The following is a 20,797-nucleotide window of genomic DNA, read 5'->3' as shown; positions in this document are numbered from 1 at the left end:
AACCTTCAACCCCAAATTCTATCCATACACTCATTGGAGGTCTTCGCCGTCGGACAGTTTTGGTGAACATCCAATGCTTTCATCGGAAGGAACTTAGAGAATTTGATTCTCGTTTCTTCGGTGAACATCTTTTTATTATTATTTATGATCATGTGGGGCCCTGGGATGAGCAGAAACCACGTGAAGTTCAAATCTCAGCTCTGTGAGTTATTATGAAACCTTGTGTAAAAAACCTAAGTCTTCCTGGCTTCAATTTTGCTGCCTTCAAAGTGGGCAGATACCGTACAGTATTAGCCACCAACTTCTCTTAGATATCCACAGAATTTTTACGTATGCATTGATAATGTGTACCAGAAGCAGGATCACTGGATCCTGGGGCAGTTTTTTTTTTTTTTTAAGTTTTTGAGGAGGCTCCATACTGCTTTCCACAGTGTCTGCACCCATTTACATTCCCACCAACAGGGTACGAGGGTTCCCTTTTCTCCACATCTTCGCCCGCACTTGTTATTTCTTGTCTTTTGGATGGTGGCCATTCTGATGGGTGCTGAGGTGAGAACTCACTGTGGTTTTGATTTATATTTCAAAGAGTTATCTGTACTCCATGGTCAGCGTTATTCCCAACAGTCAAGATATGGAAACCACCTAAGTGAACATCAACGGATGGATGAAGAGGATGTGGTCTGTAAATACAATGGAATATTACTCAGCCGTGACAAAGGACATCCTACCATTTGTGCCAATATAGATGGATCTTGAGGGCCTTATAAGAAGTCAGACAGAGAAGGACAAATACTGTATGATCTCACTCATGCGCGGAATGTAAAATAACCTGAACTCATAAAAACAGAGTGAACTAGCTGCTTGCAGGGGCTGGGGATGTTTAAAGGCACAAGCTTGCAGCCGTGAGATAAATAAAATGGACATCTTACTACACAGCATAATCAATACAAACAACATTGTATTATGGCCCTCAAACCTGCTAAGACACTAGATCTTAATGATTCCAATCCAAAAAAGAAATGACAATTATGGGACACAACAGAGGCGCTTGTTCATGCTATGTTGGCAATTATACTGCAATATATAAAATGCCCATAATTGACATGTTGTACACCTTACACTTACAGTGTTGTGTGTTCATTACATTACAATAAAATACGGTACTACGGTAACCTGTGAAAGACTGTACCTCGTTGTCCCGCATGTCAGGGATGCTCCAAAGACTGACTCCTTTCACCTGACACAGCCTCAGGATAGAGCCACGGGCACACCTGTATTCTTTCTTAAATTTCTTTGGGCAAGGATATTAGATCCTTTGAATTAGAGCACAAAAATGACCTCAGCTTCCAGGGAAGGAAGAGTCCTCCACTAACAGAATGTAGCTTTAGAAATCAATGCGGGTATCCAAAAGGTTTGAGGAGAGGGAGGGAAGATTTAGCTCCTTTGTACCACATCCCCCACTGGATAACCTGTATCAATCTCTCAACAACTGCTTCCTCATTTTCCTCCCAAACAAGGACACACACACACACACCCCTTCCAAACCAGAATGTGATTTTACCCTAAGCAACAAGGACACACACACAGGTTTGCAATCAGACCCTAAGTCTGTCTGTGGAGAGGGTCCCTTCCCCGAAGAATTTCCATGATGAAAGCAGGTGGACAACCTGGATGAGCAACAAGACCTTCCGTGTGGGCTGATATTCTGGTACCTGGATGTAGAAAATGCTAAACGAGCACCACAAACTACACAGGGCCTGACTTCAGTGATGAAGATAAGATGATTTCAGCAAGCTGCCAAAGGTGACTTGGTATCAGTTGGGTATCAGGCTATGTGAGAAAGAGCAGTTGAATACTTTATTTGTTGATGATGATAACAGCCCATTTCTAACAAGTTGCCAAGTCACCCTCAGACACTACAAATTGGCAAAGCACAGTACGAAGGCCAAATCCGGCCCCCTGACACGTTTTTGTAAATAAAACTTTATTGGAACATAGTTGCGCCTGCTCATTGATACACTGTCTAGGTTGTTTTTATGTTCTGTGTCCTGCAACTCTGAAAATATTTACCACCTGGCCCTTTGCAGAAAAAGATACAGTAACACTAATGTATATTTGAAAATTGCTAATTTAAAAATTCTCGGTACAAGAAAAACAACAAACTACGTATGGCAACAATGTTAACTAGATTTGTCCTAGTGAACATTTCCCAACATATGCAAATATCAAATTGTCATCTTGTCTGCAAGTATGTTGTGTGTCAATTATACCTCTATAAAAAGTAAACAATTTAATTGAAAAAAAGGGAAAAGATTGTTGATCTCTGGACTACAGGAAATCAGAAAAACGAGAGCTTGTCCCATGACATAAGAAGCAGAGCAGAATCAGACTTCTTAAAAGATACAAAGTTTTATTAAACAAACCCGGAATCAATAGTATTATTACATAAATTAGACAGCAGTAAAATTTTCCTAAGGTATATACATGAATCACAGTGATTTTCATTGTGCAAGGGGCTGAGAGGATTAGAAACAGGCTTTTTATCCCCCCCACATGAGAAGCTGGGATGCCGGCTGGGATCCCAGTGCTGGCTGGCCAGGGTGCCCCACGCCCGCAAGGACACTGGGTCTGCATGTCCCACAAGCGGTCAGAGGGTCACCAGCCGGGCTGCCTGGGACCCAGTGCGAGAAAGAACAAAGCAATGCCCTTTCTGTAGAGCCAAAATGCCTATGTGTCGAGAGGCTTGCAATCCCACCTGCTAAAACACACCTGTAATGACTTTTGCTTAAATAACAGAGGCCTCCACTGTGGATGAGTGAGGAAAAAGCATGACACAACATCTCACAACACAGTAACTCACAGGAAACCACCACAGAGCATTTCGCTTTCATCATGGACTGTTCCTCCGGAGGCAAGCCCACAGGGATGTAAAGCAGACACGACGGGAAAACATTAGGCTCGGTGAGAACACCCCCAAAGTCACCCTCCATCAACCTAGACACACACACACACACACACACACACACACACACACACATATCAAACTATCCAAATCTATGAACACACCTACTCATGTGCTTTTCTGTTCAATTTTGGTAAGTAAACATCGACCACTCAAGGTGAACACATTGCAAGTCCTCATCACCATCAGAAACAGCAACAGGGGGCACAGGACGCAGGATGGACCCAAGGTGTGTACAACTCAAACATCACAATGTAAACCCTACGTCGGGAGGCATTGCGGGCTTCTGTGACGGTGGGATTTTTGTCACCCAAAATCCAATGATTGGAAAAAAAATCCAGATGCAAATGTACATAGACACTTACAAGCAGGGGACGGGGTGTGGATGAACAGTGGTGTGTTAAAGCATCAGGATGGCAGGAAGCAGGCACCCATATTTTTGCTAAGGACATGGTTTTGCATATTCTGTCAGCTGACCGTAGAAAGCATGATTGATTCTATTGTCTTTACGCTGAGCAGGATTCCAAACTTCTAAAAGAACTGGAAGTCATCTGTGCAAATGTGTGGCACAGAGTATCCCCAGGTGTGACTTTACCTCCTTGTTACCTTTACAGGTACATGTCAAAGCAGGACGGTTACACCGTGCTTTGGAAAAGACACGCCCCAAGTCCTTTCTTGCCATGTATGAGTACCCCAAAGAGTTTTCAAAAATAGTATCTTTGTGTAAGAAAATACTGCCAACACATAAAATTGTGTAAACCAAGATAAATCTGTAATTTGGGGGTGGTGGTCCACATTGCGTGTTTTCAATGACTTTTCCTCAAAACTTTGCACACTGATTATATCATATCAGATACAAGAAAATTTCCCAACGCCTCTGCTGAGTAAAGTATTTTTCAGTGGTATGGTGAGTGTCCCCTGGGTGCAGGACTCCCTTGGATGAAACCGGTCTTTGCATTATGATGTCATACCGTTTAACTCACAAGCCAAACACAGGCGCTGACACGCACCCGGTTCCACTTTGGGTATGACGATGGGCATGACTGCGTTTAACGCCACCTGCTACTCTGGGAATTGCTTTTAATGTGTCATTGGTTTTGCACAGCAGATGGCCAATGACGATGTTTCAAAGAATGGTGTCATCCATGCCTTCAAATCTTTGTTTCTCCTGCACCTTTGTTTGAAATCTAGGCAATGCATTTCAGACTTTTTTTCTGATGCTATTTTCATCTCCCATATTAAATCCTGAGCAGTAAGAGCTTAGCCTGAAAATATGCATACGGGTCACTATGTCTGTGTATGATTTTTCACCGTATTTGAGCGTGGTGCTTCACGGATTTTTATGTTTTTAAGCAGAGGTCTCCGGAGTCATAACCAATCATCGTTACTTGTTTTTACAGAGGGCATGGATGTGTGAGCTTTTCCTTGGGGGTCTATTCCAGTGCACACAGTCACTCTGCCTACCGAACCTTCTACCATTCAGTGAGAAAACAGTTCATACACGCACGCTCTCTTCATTTCACCTTCCAAAAAAGAAACAACCTTTGTTTGCCTTCTGATTTGTACGTGCCCTCTGGCCAAATGGGATAGGTGACTGTACTGCCTCTGACATTTCTTACTTGAAAAAAATGTATGACTTTCCCAACAGCCAGTTTACATCCCCAGATGCACCTACAGGAGAGGAAGCAGGGACCCAGGGATGCCAGGCCTTCCCAGACACCACAGGAGAGCAGCGTTGACAGAGAACTCATGCCACCTGGGAGGGTGCCCAGCCCTGCCTCTGCGTCCACCCACCTCCACCAGCATGCTCCCCAGCATACACTCTGCCCTCCATCCCACCTGCCCAGGGAGGCTGCGTGGAAGGAAACGTGAGCGTGCAGAGGGGGTCCAGTAGGTCCATGCCCGTGTCCCTTGGCGGTCACGGAAGGCCGTGGACGATGCTTCTTAAAAGCACAGACCTCCATGGGGAAGGTCATCGCTGGGCCCCCCACGACCAGATGCACAAGAGATTTGAGCAACTCTGTTGTTCCAGCTGACTCACCCCAACAGAGAATAGGCAGAGACCCCCTTTAGGTTTTTATGGCAGAGTTTACAAGCACAGGAGACAGGGACATGAGTGATGACCAGCACAGCACTCCAAGGACACCATGCCCCGTTTCTGGGGAGACGCCTACACGGGAACACGCTCCTCGTGGTCCACGTGACATCTGGCTTTCATTAAGTCAACCTCACCCCTAAGGAGGCAGGATCGTCACGATGCTTTTCACAGTATCACAATCAGGTCCAAAGAGGAAGAAAGGCTCTCATGCAATGGGAATTGTGCTCGAGCTTGCCGCATCCATGAGATGAGAGCGCGTTGGGGGGTGGGGGGGGAGACTCAAATACAACATTTACAAGGAGGACAGACACTAAGCAGAAATGCACGAGGTCAGTTTTTACGGGGTTGGATGCTTGCATCCTACAAGGCATCTGTTTCTTACTTTTCCCAGCAGAGTTATAGGAAAACCTTTGCATAGAGATCATCTGTGTAACGGAACCAAGAGGCAGGATTCCATCAGCTGTGGAAGGTGCATTGTGTTCAAGAGATGCAAATGGGCATTTTCACGAAGGTCGCCGTCACCCTAGGGAGGGGAGGGCGACACTTCTGAACGTGACACAGAAAATTTCCTGGCTGTGTTACACTTCTTGGACACCTTGAATGGTCACTGGCTATTATACTAAGATTCAAACCAACGACCTCCCTCTCTTTCCTTCCAGTTTCAAGATGTAAAGCTAGCAGATAAGACGCTCTAAAAAAGATAGCGGGTGTAGACCCCCCACAGTAGTTTCTTCACCGGTAAGTATAAAATGCACATATGATAAAAAATGCACACATTATCTTTTTCAGGTTTTGTCCTAAGAGAACAGATTCTTAGGGGAAAAAAACGTGAAAAGTAAAAATCATAGGCTCTGCAAACTATGGACATGTACATCATTGCACAATTTCTGTGCAACAGTCATATTTTCTTTTATACACACACCCACCCACCCACACACACACACACAAATTTGTGGTTGTAACTGAAAGCATTCAGTTCAAACTTATAAAGTTATGTCTATGAGAAAAACCAAGTTATCACAGTGGGAACACAATGCTAAAAGATAAAACTCTAGAACCAAACAAGTTTTCAGAACTTCCTACTGTGCTGCAGGTTTCCAGTTGCTGAAAATAACGCCAGGTCCACGGATTTCCTCGGTTTCTCATGTGGTTTATGTACATCCAGATGTATATGAATGTGGAAATGTCCCCGTTACATCAAGATGTTTCTTTGGGTTTGTGTGTCGTCAGCTCTTTGTCCAGGGCAAGTGTGAATCATTCTGGTTCTGAAATTAGACAGAAGTGATGTTAGTTTCTAAAGAACTGGGTGAATTTTGTAATAATCATGATAATGGTAATCAGAACTTTATAATCACACAAAAGCAGCATTTTTAAGGTGGGCTTCCAATGTTCTAGGATTTCCTCATTCATGGAATTATCCTGTCCCCACGCCCCATTGAGAAAGGTTTTTTCTATCGGCGTGACCTTACCTTACAGCTCAGCGCACAGTGCAGAAAGCCGCTTTCCGAGGGTCAGACAAAACCCTCTGGATGGCAGCGTTCTGTTTCTTTAAGTACATTTAACAGAATCTATGTTATTAGAAAAAGTCTCTGTTCTTTTGGTATCATCAATAAGATGCTCTTCCCTCTAGAAGACTTTCATCATTTGAAAGATGACTGGATAACAATAACCCATAAAATGTTACGGGCAAAGTAAACAAAATCAAAGCAATTCAGTGACCCAGAAAGAAAAAAAGCAAAGAGCTGCAGGAACATTTCACGATTTTAAAAAATCCTTAAAAGCAGAATTCACTGGCTTTGAAGAGGCTGGAAAAGCTGAAGACACTTCGTTTTGAGAGAACAAGTCCCCATCATTAAAAGAAAGTCATTACTATGTGAAGAAACAAGAAAATAGAAGCAGACAGGTTACTTTTCCATGGACTTGGCCCCCAATGTCCCTATTACGTTTCCTCCCTCATTTTAAGCATCCGGTTTTGTGTCCGCATTTCCACAGACACGCCAGCAGAGAGTGGAGGTTTCTGCCTGCCATGCCTCCCCTGTCCCCGCCCTCAGCAATGGCATGGTGGGCAAATGGTGCTGAGCAGACTGTCTTCCCCCTGCTCGGAATGGCCATTGTGAAAACAAGAAGGAGAGAAATGAGAGATGCGAACGTACAGACACATTGTTGGCACTATGTTGCTTCTCCTCCTTCAAGGCGAGGTTTGTCTTGCCTGGATGTTACAGGAAGGAACAACCCCTGCGGTATAACCAAGCTACTTGGAATTGGGAGAACTTAAAAGGTGTTTAGTACCAGTACTTAAAATACTAGACGTTCAAAGTCATCGTCATAGACTTTCAAGGGTTCAAATAACTAACTCAAAGTCCATTTTCTTTTCTTTTTTTTTACTATTTCTGTACTTTGGGTTATTAAAACTGAACGATGGAGGAATATCTACACTCTGACTAAAGTCTTGTGCTCAACAGCAGGTTTAGGCCACAGGGAATAGATCTACTACCCAACCATCATTTTGGGAAGGTTCTAGGGATGGTTATAAGATTCTTTAACTAATTTTTTTTCTATCGATACTTTATTTTTATTGAGGTGCATGCAATAAAATGCACACATCTTAGTGTACATTTCGATGCATTTAATGTGTGTACGCACCCACGGAACCCTCCCCCAGGTCAAGAGTGCAAACATTTTAATATTTTTCCCCTTAAAATTAGTTTTTGAATCTCGAATTAAAACTTAGCAAATTCCATGAGACAATTAACAAAAATGGACCCAAAGATGCTTTTGAAAATATTTAAGTATTGGGAGGGAGCGGGTCTGAAACTCAGGGTTTCTCATCAGAATAACTGGTGCCTCTCAAACGCTGAGGTGCATGCAAACCTCCCGGAGGGTCTTTCTCGGACGGAAGTATTTCTGCCCTAGTAGATCTGTGTGGGGAGTTAAGTGATGGAGGTGATCTTGATATTTCTGGGCAAATACTGGGGTGTTTGTTGGACTCACACCTGAAAGGACCCCGTCTTGTTCTGCGACATCATGAAGAAGCCCCCCCCCCTTGGAGAATGCAGTTTCTCCCTGACACAGGATCATTTCAAACATCACTAATTTTTAATGGCTAAAAATAAAGATATACCTTCTGGATAAAGATTCCCATCCTCAGAAATTCTTGAAGATTTCCAAATCTTTCGGTGACACCGGAGGGGCTGTGTTCCAGTCATTCTCGGGATAAGTTTCGAAGTTGGACGTATCTCCCTCGCTGCATACTTTGGGCACGATGGGGGGCTGTGGGGTCCCGCCAACACACAAAGGGCACAGTTAGCAAGGAAAACGAGCACCAGAATGTTCTGTACATCCAAATGGAATTGATTTGGAAAAAAAAGAAGAAAAACACAAGAAAACCAAAGTCGTCATTCCTTTGTTTACGAATAAAGAAAGCTTCGCCTTGAGATATTGCAAATAAGGTATCAACCACTGGGCTGACGAGGGCTTGTGCCAGTTGAGGAATTAAGGGAGGAAGGATGGATAGAACTGAGAACCTCCTGGATTGCTTGTTCAATGCAAATTCCCGGGCATGCAAAGGTCTTGGGGATTCTGATGAAGCTGGTCCACTGGCCAGACTGAAAATTCCAGAAAGATGGGAAGAGCAGCTGTCTCACATTTAGGTATCGCCAATGCCAAGCCTCCCTCCTGCATCAATATAATGAGGCCTCTAGGACTGACACAAGGTCAGACAATTGTTTCCCATAAAGAGCCAGTGAGTAAATATTTTCAGATTTGTAGGTCACACCATTTGTTGCACCTATTCAACACTGTCATTGTAACAGACAGGCATATACACACAATGTGTAAATGAATGGGCGTGGCCATGTGCCAATAAAACTTTATTTATAAAGACAAGTGAGGGGCCAGGTTTGGCCCACAGGTTGTACTTTGCTGATTCCTGGATAGATAGTGGCTCTAGCCACGTCCAACTCAAAGACTCTGTAATGCACACAGATACCAACTGTTTTTCTCTAATCCTATGAAACTATAAGACTTTGTGGCAAACCCTGGATGCACAGGGTGACCAACACCCTACAAGATTGCTCATAACCCTGATGATTTACAAGAAATCTGAGATTAGTGATGCCAAGAATCCTCAAGGCCAGGAGAAGGACCTAGATTAGTCCCTGTCCCAAAGCCCTGTGCTTCTAACAGATCACAGCAAAGCAGATTCATCTACAGAATCCTGACAGAGAACAGGAAGGCAAGTGGATGCCAAAGGGAGTATTTCCCATACTTGAAACGCATCTGCCCTTTGACCTGATGATCTCATTTCTAAAAGTTTATCTTCATTTAGATTAAATGTGTGAGATTATTCTTTGCAGCAGAAAACCAAAAACAATACCAGTGTCCATCGGCTGGGGTCTGAGTAAGTAAACCATAGGAGAGACACGTGAAGGGCTCCACGAGAAAGCTATCCAGGTATGTGGAACAGCTTCATGCTATACTAAGCAAAAAGCAAGGCTAGGATATTGCACGTATAGCTCTAGGCTTTGTGTCACAATGGGAAGAAAATAAGAATATGCAAAGCCTTAGGGGTTTTTCCTAGCCTACAAGGATACACAGAAAAATCCAAAGAAAGTAGCTGGGAAGGAACAGGGCAAGTGCGTGAGACGTGGAAACATACACCATTTAAAATTGATTCGGTTTTTGAAGAAGCAATTACCTATTCTATTTACAAAACATCAAATTAATACAATAAAATATTTAAAACTTAAAAGCAGCTCATTGATATCCGTGGAATGGGCTGAGCCCTTGAGTCTGGGCTGGAGCCCGGGTACCACCATCTTTAAACTTAAAGCCTTTCTGTTGACACTAAAGTGCAAAGTGGAGAAGGATGCCATCGAGGCCTCTCATCAAAAACATATTCAGGTCAAAGAAGTATGAGCCACAGAATACTGTCCATCTAATCTGTCCCCATCACTGTACAATATCCCTAAGTGCTAGACACACGCCTTACCTGTGTTATTCCACTGACTGCTCCCCATTAGGAAGTGGGAGAATGAGCCTCATTTGGACCCAGGTCTCAAAAAGTCTGGTCACAAAAGCTGGGGTCTTAACCCCTACCTAGATGCCTCTTTAGGGCTCAGATAACCACTGGTTAGGGAACTTGGCTTACCAATCATTTGAAGGGATTGGTTGTACTGTACAAACTAATTATGTCTCCACCATAAATTCGTGAGCCACAGAGTCGGACTCCTTAACAATCTTGTTAGGGAGAGCTGAAGGATGTCAAGAGTTGCCCATTTACGTATGTTGTACCTTCAATTTCCGTTGTGGAACCGCTTCCCAGTCCACACTTCGGAACCACCGATGTCGTTTCACGTCATCTGCTCCGTTCTTCAAAAGAAACGTGCATTGTTATCAGTGCGCACAATTTCAACAGGCTGGGAAAGAAAACATCCCAACAAATCTCGACATTATTTAGTGGAGAGACAAACGGAGGTTGGTTATGTTTTGAGCACTTATCTCTGTAGTCTGAGCTAAATAACTTTGTGTTTCATTTGCTTTTCTTCAGAGTAGACACACATCCAGTTGTTATGCTCATGTGTGCACTGCTCTGGATGACAGACTAATGTAGAATGTAAAGACAGTTAAGCATCTCAATGTAAAATATTGGACTCATGGTAATTTCTGAATATGTCACCTGTTCTCATCTTGACAAGTGGAACAGAGACAGGTATACATATGAGAGACAAATGATATATAGACGATAGATAAATATAGATGATGCAGATGATACACAGATGCATACATACATACACACACAGATAGGTAGGTAGGTAAATAGGTAGACGGATGGACAGACAGATAAGCAGGCAGGCAGATATATAGATGATTGATTAAACAGATAGATAACAGACAGATAGATAGATTCAACTAATATGAAAGAAGTACAAGAAGCAGAAAGCAGTAGAAATTTTCCACATATGAAGGGCAGCAATGTCCAACGGGATGAATGAGTTAAACACAATGGGTATGCTTTAGAAGAAAAGGGGAAACACTCCAAATAACAGGACACCAAGAAGACAAAAACATTAAGGTCTGATGGTGAAGGAGGCTGGGGAGCGCAGCATGGCTGGCGTGAGGGCTTCTCACGAAGACCAGTGACTCATAAGAGCGCAAATAGGTGGTGGACACATATCAGGAGGCTGCAGAATGCTAAGCTAAGGCCGTCAGGCTCTACGCTGTGAACAACAGACCCCTTTTCCTACACAAGGGAGCAAATTGATGGCGGTGGGGGTGCTTGCAAACAGGGAGCTGTAGCAACCTGACCAGCAGAAGCATAGTACAGAGGAGATAGATGGTCAGCCTTGGTGAGAGAACCAATGTCCATCTTTGCTACCTGCACGAGACGGCTTACTACTCAGGAACATGTTTGCATTTTCATTAGGCAGTTTCTTCAGCCTCTGCCAGCCAATCTCCATGTCAGGCAATGCTACCCACTCTTCAAGTCCTTGTTCAGATGTCTGTGTTTTTCCCAGGATGCCTGCCACAGTCACTGAGCCTCCCCTAGCAGATGCTACATGCGGGTCACCTGTGTTGTTCCTGAAGCCATGGAGCAATGACTCCTTGCTGCATGTTGGTGACATTTAAACCGTGTATCTAACCATTTTCATGCTATTTGCTGTGAAACATTATTATTGGATGAATACTCTGTTTTGTTGACTTGTTTCCTTCACCAGTAATGTCCAAGTTAGCTTTTAAGACGCTCCTTAGAGACCTGCGCATATCATGGGCTGATGTCCTCACATGCTGGGAAGGACAAATTTGACCACTGTTATGGATTAAAGGTATGTTGTGAGAAGGTATGTTGAAGTCCTAACCCCCAGTACCTGCAAATGTTAGTTTGGAAATGTAAACAAGGCGAGATCCTCCTGGATTGGGACGGTCCTAAACCCAAGGATAGGTGTCCTCATAAGAGACAGAAGAGGAGAGACACAGGCACAGGGGAGAAGCCACATGGTGGTGGAGACAGAGATGGGAGGGACGCAGCCATGTGCCCAGGGCTGCCTGGAGGTCCCAGAAGCTGGAAGAGGCAGGAGGGAGCCTCCCCTGAGGAGGCCCTGCCCTGCCTGGACCTCAGAGGTCTGGTCTCCAGAGCTAGGGGAGGATGGTTCCTGTGATTTAAGCCCCAGTTTGTAGCCTTTGTTACAGAAGCCACAGGAAATGGATATGCCACAGAACAGAAGCCCTGAGAGAAGATCTGTGAGGATCAAGCCGCACACACAGTCTACGCAGTCTGTCAATATTGCAACCGAGAGGGTCAATGCCCCGACCCGTGGTTTTATTGCTTCATGACTGTGCAGAACTAGGGCTCCTGACGAAGATGCCCATGGAGGCTCTCAGGTTCAGTGGTGCCAAAACATGCACATAAGATACCTCAGCATTTATACAACAGCCAATTCCTTAAATGTATTTACCTCCACGTGAAAATAATATGGTGTACAACTTCCAAAATAATGATTAATGCACACACAGATGTATACACCCTCGTGGTTATAGCCAACACTACCCTAACGGCCAAAAGGTGGCAACTACCCAAACGGTCATCAGCGGATGAATGGGGGAACAAGATGTGGAATATCACTAAGCCACGAAAATGAGGGCGGCCCTGACACACGCTTTCATATGGATGAACGCTGAAAACGTCACAGAGAAATCAGACATAAATGGTCCCGTATGGTACAATTCATGTCTATGAAATCCCAGAATAGAGAAATGTATAAAGAGAGAACACAGCTTAGTGGCTGATTCATAGAAGAATGGTGGTGGTGGAAGGTGACTGCTTTATGGTATGGGGCTTCGTTTTGATATGAAAAAAATGTTCTTTAAAATTGACATGTCTGCAAATACATTAAAACCCATCAAATTGTACACAGTTTAAATGGGTGACTTGTGTGGTATGTGAATTTTACCTCAAACATTCATGCCCAGAAACCCAGACTTGAAATCTGGGCAGTGATCAAACAGGAATATCCTGCCTTTGTTTAGATCTATAAATATGAAAATACAATGTCCAGTGACTGGAACTTATCATGGATACCATTTCATCGTCATGGACACAAGCACCGACCTTCATGTTTCCAAGGCGACGGGTTCTGTCAACAACAAGCAGCTTCTTGATGAGGTCTCTGTTTGGGGAAGGAGACAGAAAGTGCATGTATCTTGACACGGACCCTAGCAAACACAGCACGTCAAAGCCATAAAAATCGACGCACCATGTAGGCACGTGGAAAGCAGGTGAGCTTTCCTTCTGGTTAAACATTTTCTAGCACTTATTTCTTACCGTCACCACTTCTTCAATAATTTACACAATGCCAGGCTGCATGCACATTGGGACTGAGCTGTAGAAGGCTCTCTAGAAGCTCACACCAAGGGAGAAAAGTTGATTACATCATTGCACAGAAGATGAGCTTTTGAACATCAGCCTGAGAAAATGCATGCCTGCCCTGGGGACTGTGACACTTCCATTAAAATATACCTGTGGAGCTGCCCCTGGCAGAGGGAATATTTATCTGTTTTTAGCCAAATAAATGGTCACACTCTGCTCTGCGGGTCTACTTGATTTATGGGATCCTTGGTTTACAATATTTTCCCTCAAGTGCCCTAATTACTTCATGTCCTTTAAAGTGTGCTGGTTCCCTCAGATGTTCCTCGTAAAGAACAGGTCGTCAGAACACAGTAAGCCGGCCCACTTGGCATGGAAGTGTCAGACGGGCTTCAAGACTTCCAGAAGACAGACAGTTCTAAGAGTGACAGTTAAGGAGGTAAAAAGTATTGTGTATGTGTGCATAATATGTAGAGTTTATTACGTATAATAAGATCCAGGCATTTTAAACATATACTGAAATCCCCCAGAACAATAAAAAAACTCATTGACTGAACTTCAAAATATCCATGACTTTGCGGTTACATTTTGCTGATAAAAACTATGCTCTCGGGTGAGGAGCACAGAGCTAGATCTAGGCCATGCCCAGGGCCCTGTGACCCCCTGGGAAAGTTCACAGGAGTCAGCTGAGATTCTAGCGCTCACTGAGATAAATGCAGGGGTTCAGGGTCCCAGGGCCCCTCATGTCTACACTGTGCATGTCCCAGTCTCCCACTGGTATCAAACGCTGGCAAGGAATTAATATAAACCAGTGGGCTTCCCAACGCTACGAGTTCTGAAGCACAACGGGGGGCCTCTCGGGCTTGCTGGCATCTCTGAGTGAAAAATCAGAGAAATGGGCTCATTACCTAAAGCGAGGATTTTTGTATCCATTTAATAAGGAGGAAATCCCCTTACGTAGAGGAAAGGTGGGCACTGAAAAATTAGACCTTTCAGGACATACTGAGTTTGTCTTTCATTATGTCAGCACAACAAAAACCAAACAAGAAGGTCACCGGAAACCACACTCCTAAACCAACCCCAAATATATGTTTTTACTTCCTTTTCCCTATTATTTACAGCACTGCAGGGGATACACTTAAACGTGTAGTAGGACTACATAGAAATGAAGATTTATTTATAATACAAAATCAACCCCCTTGCCAAACAGCTCAAACCTTTGCAAAAAACAAAAGCAAAGGATGCAGACGAAAAGGGGCCACTTGATATGGCAACACCAGAGGAACTCCGGATGCCGCCTTTGGAGGCGGAGGTGTGTTTCCCTGGCAATGCCTGGATTCACCGAGGCTGAAATTCTTAATCTCACTTACTATCCTGGTGCCGGCTGGCTTCTCTCTGATCAGAAGCTTTCAAGCATGAGGAAACACTCACAGATATTAGTTCTACTAAGCTGGCAACAAGCCCCAAAGTTTTCCTTTCCTTTCCAATTAGATGCATTCCTAACACGATTCTCAGTCTCCAATCCTGAGGGACATGGGCCTAGGCAACAACTGTCCAGGGAGTGTCCTGAGGGCATGCAGACCAACTATATCCTTACAGAACTGGCAGTCGGGATCGTACGGTCACGGACAACCAAGGGCCATAATGTGGATGAGAAATGACTCGGTCGTGTCGTGCTGCTGAGCCATCTCGTTCAGGTCTAGCCCGTAATGTACTCTGTTTACTCTATTGCCACCTGCAGTCATCAACTGCATCGAGGGTCCCAGTCACTGCTCTTGCCAAGCCCCCAAACTGGGGCAAAAGAAGACCCTAAATGAGGACTTTAGATCAAGGGTTATGAGGCACCTGCCGCTGGTTCTCACTTTAAAATAAAGATCAACTCAGAGAAAAAAGGTGGAGAGGTGACTGGACCTCGATAATGCTCCTGTTTCTTTTCTTTCTAGAATATCTTTTTTTCCACAAAATGTTGGAACCCACTCTGTACATTGCTGTACATGACCTGAGCCCTTCACGTTGACTAAATAAGTGACGTAAGATTCTGCGGATGGTCCCTTCTCTGGGGAACCATCTCTTGGAAGAGTTTAAAGTCATTTCTCGCAAGAGGAATGATAAAGCCCAGTGAGTTTCTGAATAGTGAAAATTTTTAGGAGGCTATGAAAGGAGACTGGATTTTGGGAATGCAAGAGACAGTCCATGTTACTTTACGTGACAGACATGTACCAATGGTGACATCGAGGTCTCACTGTACCACAGAATGGGTACCATGTGCCTCAGTGCCCTGGGAGATGGACACACCCCACAGGTTCACCCAGACAATGCCAAGGGGTGTAAGAAGGCCCCCCCACTGGCGGACTGACCCATGGCTGCGAGTCGATCTTAATCCAGGCACATCATTGCTAAATTGTGGATAAGTAGATACCTCAATTTTAAAAGGCTTTTCTTATCCATTCAAGATAATGTCACTGAGCTGAAAAGGCTTTGGACCCTGGGAGAGAAATCCTATTGACACTCAACTGCTCCAATTCCCTCACACCTCGTGGTCTTATCCTTCACTGCACAGAGCATCCTTTCTAGGTGATTATTTTTAAATGGAGCGTCCTTTTCTTGCTCAGATCTTTTCATACCTGCACGGTGTGTCCACACAACCCAAGTTCCAGCCCACAGAAGTGAAGAGCAATAGTGCCTTCTGTTTGGAGTGAGGATTTCCTAGCAGGAGGGATGGACGCTCACCACTAACAGACACAGGTGGATGCAGCCAGAGGTCCCTGTCACTGATCCATTATCACAAAATAATTTTCCCCGAACTCAATTTCTACAGGTGACTCGAAACAGTTAGCCAAAGGAAAAAAAAAAAAAAAAGGAGAAAAGGTAAGTTCTCAACTGGCCATGATTTATTTACTCCATTCTGTGCTCAGCAGGGGTGGGGTACCCAAAAACACACCTGGGAAATACAGGGGCTAGAAATGAGGGCTCATTTGGGTGCAAGAGGGCTAAAAGGTGGCCAGAATGGTCAACGTGCAAGCAAAATCAAACACATTCTTACATTTTTTAAAACAGCATTTTGCCTCCCGTTGCCACAAATGTAAGGAAATGCTTATGCAAAGTTCATTGAAGAAATGCATGCTGACCACTCAAAATCTTAGCATGAAGAAGCCCTTTAAGCATGAGAATAATTTAAGCAGGAGAGAAAAGATCAACTCTGCTGAGCCCACAAACCCGTCAGCCACCCCCAAACTAGCTGGGAGAAGGCGACTCCTCTTGTCACATGTCCAACGACTCTTGCAGAAAATACAATACCAAATGCCTTTATTTGGCTGACTTGTGAGTATTTATTCCTGAGGGATTCAAAGAGCAATTAAAAGGTTAAGTATTGTTGAAGGAGAGAAATGAAAACCTTTTTGCCTTTTTTTGATATGGTGAAGGTCCAAGATAACTGAATCACAGCACAACTAATGGTGCAAATATACTATCCCACTCAACACACGCCTGCCCTGTGCTTTCTTAGACGCTTTGTAAACAAACACCCCCGCTGACGAGGGAAACGGTTTACTCACTTGACGTTGAAGTCCAAATGTCTGGGGAAATCTATTTTGCCTGCAAGAATTTTCTGATAAATGCCAAAGGGGTTGTCATCAAAAAATGGAGGAAACCTGGGAGAGAGAGAAATATCTCTTTTCAGTGGAGAGCGTGAGGGGAAACAGCCCTGCTTTGGAATGATGACTTTCTGCTGGGCACAGAGGGAAATTTAATTTGCGGGCGCTCCTGCCGCCACACGTTGGAGTGTCAGACCCTAGAGACGAAGCAGGAAGGGATGGTGCTAAGAGGTCAAGGGTGAAGCGCTGCCCACCAGCAGGGAAAGGGTTAGCAGGGAGGAGGCGACGACAGGCAGACCACCCGATTCAGGACCGTGCTTGAATTCCTGGTCTTTCTTATATGTCCGGCCATAGGAGGTGCACCACGGCTATTCAGTAAGTGTGTACATGCCCGGTGGAAAAGGATGGGTTACACTCTCTTCTGGTTTTTTTTTTTTTCTTGTCCTGGGTCGTCTATATTTTATAGAAGCTGAGAACTGAATCTCCAGCATAAATGCATTGAATTCACTCAGGTGATGCTTTGGGAGATGCATGCGGGCCATGTTCGCTGCTCATGGTAACCCTGAAGCAAGTAAGTGCTAGCCCAGGGATTGGCCAATTATGCCCTGCACCTTGTATTTGTAAATAAAGGTTTACTGGCACATGGCCACACCCATCCACTTATGTATTGCCTACGGCATAGTTACCAGAAATAAAGACTATAGTCCAGGTATAGAAATGAACAGATGTATCTTTTCTAATACAAGGAAATAGGGGAAAAAAATCTGAAATAAATGCAGTAAGAAATATACTTAAAACTGCAAAGACCAAGAAAAATCCAAGACCTTCTAGAAGTTTACCAATATGTACCACAAATGCACCCAGGTGCTCCTAGGCTGAAGCTACACGTTTGATATTTCCTCATATTGCCCAATGCAAATACTCTCAGCTCAAAAAAAGTAATCTCTAAATAGCTTTGCTATGATTAGACCTTCTCCTTCAGTGAAGCAAGCAATAGAGAATCTCATAAAATGGAATTTCCAAATGACATCTTTATGGATGATGGCACATTTCAAAGAGCAAAAATAATTCTCCTGTGGATTCTAAATCAATTCCTTGCATTTTTAAAGGAAAATAGGAGTATAGAGGGGTGGAATGGTGGCCTCCAAAAAGATGTGTCCATGGTATTATTACCCCAACACTCTTAGTTGGAAAGTCATTGCAGATGTAATTATGGGAAGGACCTGAAATGAGGTTGTCGTGGAGGAAGGTGGCCCTGCACCCAGGGACAGGTGTCCTCATAAGAGACGGAAGAGGAGATACACAGACACAGGAGAAGCCACATGTCCATGGAGGTAGTGACGGGAGGGACAAGCCCAGGGCCGCCTGCAGCCCCCAGATGCTGGCAGAGGCCGGAAGGAGCCTCCCCTGGAGCCTGGGGAGGGAGGCGGCCCTGCCCCGCCTGGACGTCAGACGTCTGGTCTCCAGAACATGGACAGATAAATTCCTGTGGTGGTCATTCCCCCAATTTGTGGCCATTTCTTTGGGCAGTTATAGGAAACTAATACACAGGGTGTGCACATTAATTTCCAAGTCAATTACAGAGAGGAGTATAAAACATTTAAAAAGTAAAGAACAGGAAGATGAAGTTGAAATAAAAAATGGTTAAGTCGAGGGAGGAGAGGCAGTAATGAGGAAAACAAGTTGTTCAGGAAACGTAAAAGTGCAGCTGTGTGCGATGTGGCAGAAAATAGCCCTTTTTTTCTTAAATGACATTTCCGTTTCACACTCTGGCATAAAGAGAGGCACCGTGTTGAGAGGGCAATACAGGTACTTTGACCACTGTTGCTTCGGTAGCGACGCACAGACCTCCCAGGCCAGGCTGCAGGGAAGGTGCACGTGCGGGCGGTCAGCCAGTTCTCACGCACCGTGAACGCCTCCAACGGCTGCCCTGCCCTGTGTGCCAGACACTCTAACAATGGACGGGGGACTCGTATTCCCTTCTTGGGTGGGGCCCTTTCTGAGGACACTTGGCTGCATGACTTCATCGGGGAAACGTACACGTTCAGAAATGGAACACCGAACACCGGGAGAAAATGCGTCATACGCACCTCAAAACACTGATGAGAAATATTACAGGGCTCCCAGGAAGCGGGCAGCCTAGGACAGGATCCCAGGTACAACGGCAATGGTTTGATGAGCAGAAAAAAATAGCAATAAATGAACAGCCGCAGCCCTCGTCTTCACAGCACATGAGAACTGACAGTCCCCAGGCATGTGGGACGTGCCCTAAGAAAGCACCCAGTCTGTGCTGCTAATCTAACAGAATCCTTCCTATTCTTAACAAACAGGAAGTGAGTGCCTGTCCCACTGGAAGTGGGTGACATAAGCGATGTCAAGTTATCCACAGGGAGGCTTGTCATCAAAGGGACAATCTGCCTGCCTGCGTGAAGGTGCGCTCAAGAATTTCACCTTCAAATGTCATGCCTCACTTACCATTTTGTCCATGCCCATTTTTCTATGACCATCCAAGCTTTCTACACCTCCCTGTACAATGGACCCCCCAGGGGAAACGTGGGATAACTTAGGTCTATAGCTAGTTCTGCTCATTTCAGGTTCCTTATCAGACTCAGACACCCCATTACCAAAACTGGGTCCTAGACAATTAGACACTGTGTGATCAGCCCAAGTCATGAACGGGGGCAGCCCTTGGAAGGCAGGTCCTTTGGAAACAGGTTCAAGAACACCAGAGAGTTTTTGGAAAGAAAACAGAAGGGAAAACGCTATCGCATCACTGAGTTTTGACTCGTTTCTCAAAGATCCTTACGTGGATAAAACATAACATCTGCGTCCCTCAGGAGAAGTGGGAAGAATAAAGAGTCGGGCTGGGTGTGCCCTGGGGCAGAAGGGGAGGGTAAGGGGCACCCTTTGGAGGCACGGCGGCCGTGGTTCTCATGTGGGGTCCCAGCAGCCCTGTCCGGGAGCTTTGGGAGGTCCTGCTTCTCACTATACATCTGCAGGTGGATGGATTTTCTTCTGTATCTTAACAAAAACAACACATTACACCAGGCAGGGTCCGGGAGAAGACAGGAACATTAAGCGCTCAGAGATGAAACTAGGCTTTAAAAAGATGATTAGGGAAAATGGAAAACGAGGTCAGTATTTCCACTCAATATTTTTAATTCTAGGAAGTATGGTTATTTCTTCATTAATAAGTCTATTGGTGTTCATCGTTAGTTGATTGCTCTATATGTTTGTATATATATTTTATGTATATGTGAAGTATACGTATTTTAATGAGGTGGGGTTCCAGTTGTGCTGGCCACAGAGTGACAGGAGGCAAGGGGCCTGCAGGAGGCTGGGTGGCACAGGTGGGACGGGAGCCCCACATGGCATGTGTGAGGTGCAGCTGGACCGCCAGGGACCCCAGACCCCAGGAGAGGGGCCAGACAACCGTGGGCGGTGGGCGCCCGCTGCACAGACTGGCTCAGAGCCTCCCACCATAAGGAACACTGGTCCTGTCCCCAGAGGGCCACCAGGCAGGAGTGTCAAGGTATGTGGCTGGTATGTGGACGGGCCCCGTCCACTTCTGCCCGGGGAAGGGGCCTCGGGCAGGATCAGGGGCAGTTGGAGGGGACGATGATGAGCCTCAGGAGTGGGCCAGGCAAGGGCTGAGGCTGACGGCACTGCAGGCAGAGCCAAGAGATGCCCAACAGGGGTCAGCCAGGCCTGTGCAGGATAAGTACCCAAAAAATCCTGACTCGCTCTGAGTGTCAACATGGAACACATCTGTGCGCTGACTG

The 20,797-nt window shown here is 45.0% G+C and overlaps 1 protein-coding gene across 1 annotated transcript in view; it reads right to left on the bottom strand.

Annotated features, from left to right (window-relative positions):
- Nucleotides 1-2,390: 2,390 nt before the first annotated feature.
- The window catches only part of LOC130682068 (cAMP-dependent protein kinase catalytic subunit PRKX), a 58,425-nt gene continuing 40,018 nt past the window's right edge, over nt 2,391-20,797 (bottom strand). The window contains exons 5-9 of the mRNA XM_057496198.1: nt 16,977-17,072; nt 13,168-13,225; nt 10,353-10,430; nt 8,182-8,330; nt 2,391-6,325 (exon numbers count right to left, since the gene is read on the bottom strand). Coding sequence (XP_057352181.1) covers nt 8,205-8,330; nt 10,353-10,430; nt 13,168-13,225; nt 16,977-17,072 — 358 coding nt within the window. The 3' untranslated portion in view covers nt 2,391-6,325; nt 8,182-8,204. The remainder of the gene's footprint in view (nt 6,326-8,181; nt 8,331-10,352; nt 10,431-13,167; nt 13,226-16,976; nt 17,073-20,797) is intronic.

This window comes from Manis pentadactyla, chromosome Y (genome assembly GCF_030020395.1).
Source record: "Manis pentadactyla isolate mManPen7 chromosome Y, mManPen7.hap1, whole genome shotgun sequence".
In the NCBI taxonomy this organism is placed as follows: Eukaryota; Metazoa; Chordata; class Mammalia; order Pholidota; family Manidae; genus Manis; species Manis pentadactyla.
This window is presented reverse-complemented; position numbering and strand designations above follow the sequence as displayed.